This window comes from Habropoda laboriosa, unplaced genomic scaffold (assembly GCF_001263275.1).
Source record: "Habropoda laboriosa isolate 0110345459 unplaced genomic scaffold, ASM126327v1 scaffold2, whole genome shotgun sequence".
Lineage (NCBI taxonomy): Eukaryota > Metazoa > Arthropoda > Insecta > Hymenoptera > Apidae > Habropoda > Habropoda laboriosa.
In genome coordinates this window covers 4,230,285-4,240,895 of record NW_017100190.1, presented here as the reverse complement: position 1 = coordinate 4,240,895, position 10,611 = coordinate 4,230,285, and the positions used below count along the sequence as shown (strand labels likewise).

The 10,611-nt window shown below is 43.9% G+C and overlaps 1 protein-coding gene across 1 annotated transcript; it reads left to right on the top strand.

Moving 5' to 3' along the window:
• The first annotated feature begins 1,157 nt into the window (after positions 1 to 1,157).
• LOC108579899 (basic proline-rich protein-like) lies at positions 1,158 to 10,611 on the top strand. The gene is made up of 5 exons (XM_017943518.1): positions 1,158 to 1,188; positions 4,087 to 4,493; positions 7,268 to 7,496; positions 10,103 to 10,297; positions 10,559 to 10,611. The coding sequence occupies exons 2-5, from the start codon at positions 4,137 to 4,139 to the stop codon at positions 10,609 to 10,611; spliced, it is 834 nt and encodes a 277-aa protein (XP_017799007.1). The 5' UTR covers positions 1,158 to 1,188; positions 4,087 to 4,136.

Below are 10,611 nucleotides of genomic sequence, written 5' to 3'. Positions count from 1 at the left end.
TTGACCCGTCTTCTCGAGCCGGACAATCTGTGGGAAAGGACGTTTTTAGTTGGAAGAGTAAGCGTAGAAGCTTCGTCCCAAGCGTCGTATAACGAAAATTCAAATTTGCAACTATTGTAAATTATTGTAATGTACTCATATTGAATATTTTTTATAACTAAATGCCACAATTTTGTGAATAAATCAAAAATTTACACTGCTACCGAGCACCTATGGGCAGAAATGGAAGAAAGATTTTACACAAAATTTATGTCAATGGAAATCTTACTCGATACACTTCCATTGATAACAATTTCAAAACTCGTATCCTGAAAAAAAAACATCAATCTCCTAAATATGACAATTGGGGTACGAATACTTCTCTGACTCCCATATATATCTATTTCAACATAAAGCAGAAAAATCCGACAAACTTCATTCTCCTAGATTCGCCTAACCAAATTTAACGTGAGTCAGTATTGACGATAACCTTCGAAAATTGAAAAAACTTCCAAATTCTCTCGAGCATCCTGTGTCTTCGAACACACGCGTCAACAGTCCCCCCGGAAATCCTGGTCGACGATATAAAGCGAAAATCCCGCGATCTTACCTCAGCGCCCATAATAAAACGGAAACCGGCGCGTGATCCCCTGTTGGTCTCGGAATCTACGCAGCAAGGAGGGAACGAGGGGGATGACGACGTCGAAGAGGATAGCATCGAGGGCGTAAAGCGAGGCAAAGGGACGTGGAAATGTAGAACGGGAACGGTTGAGCAGAGAAATGGTGGCGAGTGGTAAACCGAAGCCGAAAGCTCGAGCGACGCCAAAGTTAAATATAAATGTCGCGGCAAGCGGATCCTGGACCGATGAACCAGCGAGCAGCACCAGTCTCTTCGTGGTCTTCGTCGTGGACCGTACTACGAAAAACCGACTTACAAAACCGATCGCGCCCACCACCACCACCACCCCCTTTTTCGAGAACATCGCGGTGTTTCGAACAGTTTCGCGGTGGTAAACGCGAGAACGCGTGCCCGATGTTCCTTCGGGCAAACGAAGCCTGAGAAAACGAAAACGAGATCGATCGAACACACGATCCGATCAACGGAACCGTCGCTAAAACCGTGTGCTCTTCGCCTCTTTCTTCTCTCGGAGTTTTACACGCAGCTGATTGTCGTTGATCGCCCGTGGCCAACGATTCGACGTCCTTTCGGTACTGTTTTAATATTTTCTCTCTACTTTAACCTCGAGAAAGAAGAATGTTAACATTTGTTAACACTGTCAAATTGAAAGATACCAGAAAAATGTATTCACAATTAAAACAAACATTCTTCGATCTCGCAGACTGAATTTCAAGTGCTTTTTATCGAGTGATAGATACGATCCAGCACCTCAGAGTCCGCAAGATTCCCAAAAATGGATACCGTCTTTTATCACAACAGAAACATCGTTCGAACTCGTAAACCACGTAATTCGAGTGTTTTTTAATCAAGTGATCGATACAACGTAACCGCAGAGCGGCGAACATTCCTAAAAGTTCCTAACGTGATCCTTCGTAAATCATCGGTGGTCCCTTCGCCGCGTTCCACCTCGCTGTTAATCCCGCACAGGGCGACTCGGTCGAAAGTTCGAACAGTAATTACCCATCGGGGTTAACCGGTACGAGCAACCTGTGTCAGGAGCATCCGTTCTCAACCAAGACTATTTCTGTTCGTTAATTCGCCAGTAATCTTATTTTTGGACGCAGCATCCGAGGTCCAGGATCCAGCGAGCCAACAACTCGTTTCCACCCGTAGATAATGCTTCTTTCGTACTTCTTTTTCTCCTACCGGCCGTACTTAACTCGTCGTTCCTCCATCGAGGTCACCATTAAAAACCTCTTAAATATTTATTTATGGTAAATCATGCACAAGAGACGCCTCTCCTCTCTTCTTCTTCTTCTTCTTTCTTCCTTTCTCGTAATTAAACCCTCGATTTCGTATTTTGTTATTCGCAAGAAGAACCTGGCTTTTTCATACGTACGTGCAAGCTTATCGCTGCGCGTCGAGTGGTCGGTGGTATAAATAGACCGGCGCTCGATTCCTCTCGATGATCTTTATTACAATTCGGTGGAACGAACTCGTGCAGCTTACCGACGTAATGGCGCTCGTGAACTTTAACAAGAACAAAATGGACGCGTGCCTTTGACCAGCACCGCGTCTCTCACTCCTAAAGGGAGGCCGCCTTGCGCTCTTCGTCCTTCGATCTGTTTATTTACACAAGCTCGAGGTGGTTCGTGTCGAACGATAGAAATCGTAGAAATTGGGTCACGATCATGCTGCTAACTAAATTAAACAACGAGAATTCGCGTGTTTTTCTTGCTCGGTTTATTTTTTCAGACAACGACATAGTTGAATTTAGGGAAACGTCGAATTGTTCCTTGTAAAATTTCATTTTGCGCGTGTTTGCATGGATTTGAATGAGAAAAGCGCGGAAGGAAGGAGCGGCGCTTAGAGCGGAACAATGGTAGCGCCATGCAGGTTTCACGCATGTCACGAAGCAAGGCTAATTGTAGGTGTTAATATTCGCGTCACTTTCTGAAATATCTGACGCACTCGTTGCAAATATACCTGCCGTGTCGGACACGTCTGTGGGCACTGCTCGAGTCTCTCTGAAATAGATTTGCCGCTATATTTAGTCGGCCTACACTCGATATCCAGCCAAAAACCTTTAGACCTTCGACCTGTGTAACAGCGCTGCGCTAACTTCCCTATGTTTCCTGGCAATCCTTCTCGGGAATCTTGCGAATTTCGCCGCGCCGAAAAATCCAAATTTCATTTTGATTCGCAGGCGCTAATCGCTTACCTGAAAAATTCGCGACGATAAAGAAGAGAATTTTTTTATCGAATCAGTTTGATTTTGAAAGAGCGAAAGGACAGTGTTGGAGGATTTTGCATGGACAGAGAAATTTTAGTTTGTACAGGAGTAGGCGCATAATTTGACCGATAGTAAGAGTGGAAAAAGTAGATAATGGTATCGTTAAACTTTTCCCCGCGTACATCGTGCCTCTTCGAATTGTGTAATGTCACGCACGGCGCCACGATTTGTCCGTTACACATTGTCCACGCGCTAACGTGCACAAGTCAGCGAGAAGGCAGACAATCTAAGCGCCTATTTCGAGAGATTTTTGGACGATTGCCCATCCTAATCTGCCTACTCACTGCCACTACGCGACCCAGAGCTCGTTACACGTCCAACACGCTTCCACTTCCATACCTTCTGATTCCAGTCGATATAGACGCGCTAATATCCGTCGTGTCTCTTTACTACCTCGATACATTCTTCGTCGCTTAGATACTACGTCATCGGTAGATGTTCCAATTTTGTTCCCCGGGTATAGAAGAAAGCTTCGAATTGATATTGCAGATGGTAGAATTTTTTCGTGATCGAATTATTTTTTCGCGAATTTGCCTACAATGGATACTGAATCGAGATGCAATGTTTTTCGAGGACTCAAGTGGTCACGAAAGGGTTGAATACCGAAGAATATTGTTATTCTCGAAAATTACCATTATGACAATTATCGTCTCGGCAATTACACGTTTAACCATTCACAGAGGTGCTAGATGATTTAGAAGAAAATTTCAAATTCACATTGCACACGGTATAATTTTTCAGTAACCCTTTCGCGATCGAACAATTTTTCCAAAGAATTTGCACTTTATCTACAATGGATATTGAATTGATATGAAATTTTCTTCGTGTAGTGAGATGTATACCGCAGAAGGGTTAAATACCCAGAAATACTGTATTACTTAACGTTACCGTTGGTTCACAGAAAAAACTGTCTGAACAATTACACATTTTACCATTCACAACGAAGCTAGATGACTCGGAACAAAGTTTCCAATTCACATTGCACACGGTATAATTTTTCAGTAACCCTTTCGCGATCGAACAATTTTTCCAAAGAATTTGCACTTTATCTACAATGGATACCGAATTCACGTCAAAGTTTCTTTCTGTACTCAAGTGGGATATGTCACGAAAGGGTTAAATGCCGAAAAAATAACATATTAAGGAAAATCATGATCGTTACCATTGGTTCGTTCACACGTTTTACCCTTTACAGCGATGCTAGGTGATCGAAGTGCGCCGCGAGAAGCTTCGAAATAGCCAGAGATGTCGCAGCCGCCGTCGAAACCCCATGGAAAGCCCGGGCCAGGGGGTGGTTGGACAGCCAGACCTTCTGTGTCTGGCCAATACCGACCTCCGTCCCCTTTCAGTCCAACGGGCTCACCTCATCCTCCGCGAGCTCGAGGACCACCGACACCGGTTCATCATGCTCATCCTGCGTCACCGTTGACGTACACCGGAATGATGCACCCGATGAGCCCAGTACCTATTGGAATGCCCATTTCTCCCGGGATATCGCCGGTTTTTGGATCACCCACCGGATACATTCAATGCCCGAGACCAAGATGGCCGTCGCCGCTTCCTGTTTCGAGTCAGGCACCGAGGCCGTACATACCGACACAGGTATTATTCACTATGTCTTGATATTAATGGAGTTTGCTGGATTCAGATCTATCGCCGCGAGTTTCTTTTTTGGGGCGTTAAAATTTGTTCGTTTCTGAACCGAGGAAGGTCAGTTAACTCGTCGTTGCTTCGCACGATATCTTAGTTTGCTGGATTCGGCTCTATCGGCCTGAGTTTCTCTTTGGGGGCATTAAAGAGTGTTAATTACCGAACTGGGGAAGATGAGTGAACTCGTCGTTGGTTCGCAGGATATCTTGATAATATTGGAGTTTGCTGGATTAGGCTATCTTTACGTGAGATTTTAGAGTTTCTTTTTGGGGGTGTTAAAATTTGTTAACTTCTTAACTGAGGAAGATGAGTGAACTCGTCGTTGGTTCGCAGGATATCTTGAGAATATTGGAGATTTCTGGATTCAGCTGTCGCTATATAAATGTTTACGAATTTCTCTTTTGGGGGTATCAAAGATTTTAACTTCTTAACTAGGGAAGTTGAGTCAACTCGTCGTTGGTTCGCCGGTAATTTATTTATTTAGAGATTGGTCATTTCTAACTGCTCTATTACCTCTGTATTAAAGATCCAAGAATTAAAGTCACTGATTGCAATTTTTACCAATTTTTAATTAGAATCTGGAGAGATTAGATTTCTGTATGAAAGGCGAATCTGGTTAACAGGTTAAAAAAAAAGAAGAGAAATTCGTTGCAGAAGAAAGGAGGCAATTGTGAAGCCAAGTTTCATAACAGATTACGATAAAATGAGGATTTAGATAGATTAATCCAAGTTCTTATATTTCTGAGTCTCTCGTAAGATCCTTAAGATCCGTAACATATTTGTATTATCAATTTCGAAGAAGCATATCGTACTCTCCCGATACCGACGTTAAATTAAAGCATATTTGTTGGCATTAGAGGATCTACAGCTACGGGGAATGCAGTGTTTGCGCTATGTCCGGTTATTCTAACCGAAGGCATTCGATCAGGGGTAATCATAGAAACGTGAGATTCCGTGGAAAGTAGCTAGACCGCAGCGAGATCTACTTTATTCTTAGCCCCATTAGTCACCCCGATAGACAGGACCAATCAGTGTGTACGCATAGATAGCCTGTTACCCACCATCGCCTTGAAACTACAAAACCGTATGTTAAATCGTACTCGAAACACGAAACACGTGTCAAACTCTTTCTCTTTTTCTCTCCCGAATAACAAGCTCTCTTGCGTTCACGCGGCAACGAAATATACCTCCGTCTCTTCTTCTCACACCTGAATGAGAATTCTTTCCTGCGTCGCGAGGACTATCATCTTCGTCAGATTTTTGCAACGTTGACGCGAGCAAGGTTCCTTCGAGAACGATAAATTCGCCGCGTGGCAGCGAAATATACCTCTCTATCGGAACAATCGTCTTCGTTTCACGCAAAGAGAACGATAAACTCGCCCCGTGGCTCGTTCGTCCACATGCCCGCGTGTCCAACTCGGCGAGGCAGCGACGAAATAGGGACCTAAATAAAATGTAGGCCGCGAACGCAAGTTCCAACGACCGGTTTCGCTGCGAGACGCTCGCCAGGTGTGAATGCACCGTTGGCTGGCGCGATCGAATCGCGGCGAGGACTCGCGCGTGTAGCGAGCGAAAGACCGAGCGTCTGGATTGTCCGTGACGATCGAGGAGAAAGGATCGAGCACGGCCGGGGATGCGCAAGGGAAAATCGAGCAGGATATCGCGGTGTGTTATGTGGGCGTAAAAATGAACAGAAAGGAGAACGCGCGGTAGATGGAATCGAGATAAGATTCGATTTTAAGGGGCAATTGGAGAATCTCGGAGCGATGACTAGGTTGGAGGATGATCGGCTCGATAAGGAAATTCGCAGAATTAGAGTACAATTGGATGGAACTTGGATTAATGAAAAAGTACACGTGTGCGCTGCGAACTGGGTATATACAGGGTGTCTCGCTTGAATTCAACGTTCAACCGTTTGCACTCGGAGGCCATTTTGCTGTAGGAAAGGTTGCAAGTCGGACATTTTTTCAAACTTACGTAGGAATAAACTGTACCGTTTTGTTTAAGTATTCGACGCACTCTCTATTTCACTACGGCGAACAGATTTACGGAGGCGGAAGGATCTGCTTTCTATCTCGATCAATTATTTACCAAGTGACAGTTGTTTCATGTCGCTTCTCAGTCGCCACTCGATTGAATTGTCTCCGTTGTATTATTATTACCTCCGATACCGTTGAAAGTGAGAGGAAGACGGCTAAGAAGAGTTTGTATGGTTTCAGGACATGCGTTTGATAACAACAAGAGAGGTTTCTCAAGGTCGTTTCAAGGTCGTCGTCGTTTTTTGCTCGTTAACATCTCTTTTCTGTAAAGTAATATTGTAGTTTATGTCAGGACGAATCCAACGACCTGCGACATCGTGACCTTCAGGTGACCTTAAATTGCGACAAAAGCAAACGCCGGTGACCTTGGAATGACCTTTCACTCAAGATGACTGAAACCATCTGAACTTCTCTTAAATCATTTTATTCTTACTTTCAACGCCAGTGAAAATAATTCAGGTGTTCAACTCAAGTAAGACACCCTATGTATAAGATTCTGCATTTGACGCAGCGTTTCTATCTTTCTCGTACAAACTTCTACGTCTACAAACACGAGCGTTCATTTTCGAGGCATCGGACGTTTCCACAAATTGTAAATGGCGTTCTTCCTAGCTTTCTGCGCGAAACAATTCCTTCTCAATATCGTCGACGGTTTAATTTCTCTTCTCTGCGCCTCGTTTCTAACAGAGCTCGATGGAAAGTGGCGCGTCTTCGCCTCTAGTCGCCGGACCACCGGAGTACATGATCGGGACGTACAGACCCGGCGATTACGAATACGTCGGAGTGCCTCTGGATCCCACGCAGGCAGAAGAGGAATTCAGCGGGCCAAGCACCGCGGAAATAATAGCCAACCAGAGTCAGGATTACGTGGACGAGAAACTAGCTGAATATCAGGCCACGATACAACAGCTTCAAAGTGAGTACCGCCTTGTGAAAACCCTCTTCCGTGGATTGACACCGTGTTTAACGGCCGTTTGTCCTTTCTTCGCTCCGATTACATTCACAACGACCGAACCCTGCGATTCTGGATCGCTGTATCGTGAGTTTACCGGTGAAACACAGTTTCTACCGAGCCAACGCGAACAATTCTGACCGAATCCCTTGATTTATTTCACACGACGTGGATCTACGATGAATCGATCAATTTAATACGAAAACTCCTTACGTTACGAATTAGAGCGTATCATCGGTAAGCTCGCGATACAAAGTATAAATAAAGATATGAAATAATCGATAAAATAAACGAAATTTATCTGTCGACTTACGCGATAAACTTTCGAGCATCCTGGCGTTTAATTTCTGTTCGTTTGATCAATCAACGAGGTATTCGCGTTCAGAAGATAAGAACGAATTTCATTTAACGCGGCAGATTCGAGTGGATTTTCAGCTCGCCAATGTAAACGAGAAGAAATGTTTAGGTTTAGGTAACGTCTCTTAATAGTATCGAGTAATTTGAATGCAAATTAGCGGCAAGGTTCCCAACCACTTGACGAAAATCGGTTTTTATTGGCAGCGATCTCAGAGATACGTTATTTCCGTGCATCGTCGCGCTCCAAGATAGACATTGACAATGATCTAACGAACCAAAAACCGATATTTCCGATGCGGTTACACGATACTTTTGGCAACCGTGAAATCAATGAACACCCGCCTGCCAATTCGACCGGCGATATTTCCCATCGTTGGGAAATTCTCCGCTTGTACCGTAAAACTTCGTTCGAAAACGATCCACATTTTTTTGCAACAACTTCTTCGTCGATACTCCTGCACACTCAAACCTGTTGCGGTTGATTACGCGAATTCTCGATGGTTTTTTACGCGCAGACAGGGTGATTAGCAGGTAGCTGGTAATTTATGCGAAAGACTCGGTGTGTTTGTTATTGCATCCTCGAGAAGTGGAAACCGCGAAGTTGCACAATCGATTTCGCGACAGCTTCGTCGGACTTTCTCGCAGAAATTTCTGTCGGGAGATTGGCCGTATCGATAAGCCTTCCCTCTCGAAGAATCTGAGAATATTCGTTTACACGTGTCGCAATTTTTCTCCCGTCTGTCGGGAGCTGTGAATCTGCGAGACAGCAGGTATTAGGCCAACCGCGAAAATTTATGCGCTCGTTGAACGCAAGACGGACGCGAGTTTCTGGGAAATGTTTATATAATTACCGATTAAATGTGTCATCGAGCGAGCTGCGAGTTGCCACGTTGCAGTTTGAACGATTGTTGGATGTGAAACGAGTATTGAAATATTAGAATAATGGAGGAGTACTGTGACAGTTGAAATACCGATTTTCGTAAAGTCCTGAAAATAGTGAAATATTGAAATATTAGAGCTGAAAAGGATAACTGAAATACGGAAATTCTGAAATGTCTGGACAGTAAAAATACTGAAGCTTGAAAGTGCCGAAATTCAGAGATTAATCAAATTTTCAAATATCAAACCTTAAAAATAGGAAAATTGTAAAATATCGAGATATTAAGTCTCCAAAATATGAAAACATCGAAGCTTAAAAATAGCAAACTTGTGAAATGTCAAGATATTAAAATCCTCAAAATACCGGAATACTGAAACACGGTAAAAACAGCTAACAAAAAATTCCATCGAACGATCAAGAAATTGCAAGGCGACATTTCGCGATAATCAATTAATAACTAAGCAACAGCGGTTAAAAGTAAAGAATGCGGCTGCGTTATCATCTCGTTAGAGAAGCTCGCGTTTGAACCGATGATTCACGTTAAGATAAACTTAAATTAACATTCGTTTATCGCTCTTCGAACATTTTCCATGCATTGTGGAACAACAACCGTGATCTCCCTCGAACGCAAACGTCTACCTGCAGCACGTTTTCTTTCAAACGAAAGTGACCTACCGCAAGAACTGGCTAGAACGCAATCGTAGAATCGTAGAAACACACGTGCATCGATCTCCGTCGATCTACCGTTGAAAGTGAGAGGAAGACGGCTAAGAAGAGTTTGTATGGTTTCAGGACATGCGTTTGATAACAACAAGAGAGGTTTCTCAAGGTCGTTTCAAGGTCGTCGTCGTTTTTTGCTCGTTAACATCGCTTTTCTGTAAAGTAATATTGTAGTTTATGTCAGGACGAATCCAACGACCTGCGACATCGTGACCTTCAGGTGACCTTAAATTGCGACAAAAGCAAACGCCGGTGACCTTGGAATGACCTTTCACTCAAGATGACTGAAACCATCTGAACTTCTCTTAAATCATTTTATTCTTACTTTCAACGCCAGTGAAAATAATTCAGGTGTTCAACTCAAGTAAGACACCCTATGTATAAGATTCTGCATTTGACGCAGCGTTTCTATCTTTCTCGTACAAACTTCTACGTCTACAAACACGAGCGTTCATTTTCGAGGCATCGGACGTTTCCACAAATTGTAAATGGCGTTCTTCCTAGCTTTCTGCGCGAAACAATTCCTTCTCAATATCGTCGACGGTTTAATTTCTCTTCTCTGCGCCTCGTTTCTAACAGAGCTCGATGGAAAGTGGCGCGTCTTCGCCTCTAGTCGCCGGACCACCGGAGTACATGATCGGGACGTACAGACCCGGCGATTACGAATACGTCGGAGTGCCTCTGGATCCCACGCAGGCAGAAGAGGAATTCAGCGGGCCAAGCACCGCGGAAATAATAGCCAACCAGAGTCAGGATTACGTGGACGAGAAACTAGCTGAATATCAGGCCACGATACAACAGCTTCAAAGTGAGTACCGCCTTGTGAAAACCCTCTTCCGTGGATTGACACCGTGTTTAACGGCCGTTTGTCCTTTCTTCGCTCCGATTACATTCACAACGACCGAACCCTGCGATTCTGGATCGCTGTATCGTGAGTTTACCGGTGAAACACAGTTTCTACCGAGCCAACGCGAACAATTCTGACCGAATCCCTTGATTTATTTCACACGACGTGGATCTACGATGAATCGATCAATTTAATACGAAAACTCCTTACGTTACGAATTAGAGCGTATCATCGGTAAGCTCGCGATACAAAGTATAAATAAAGATATGAAATAA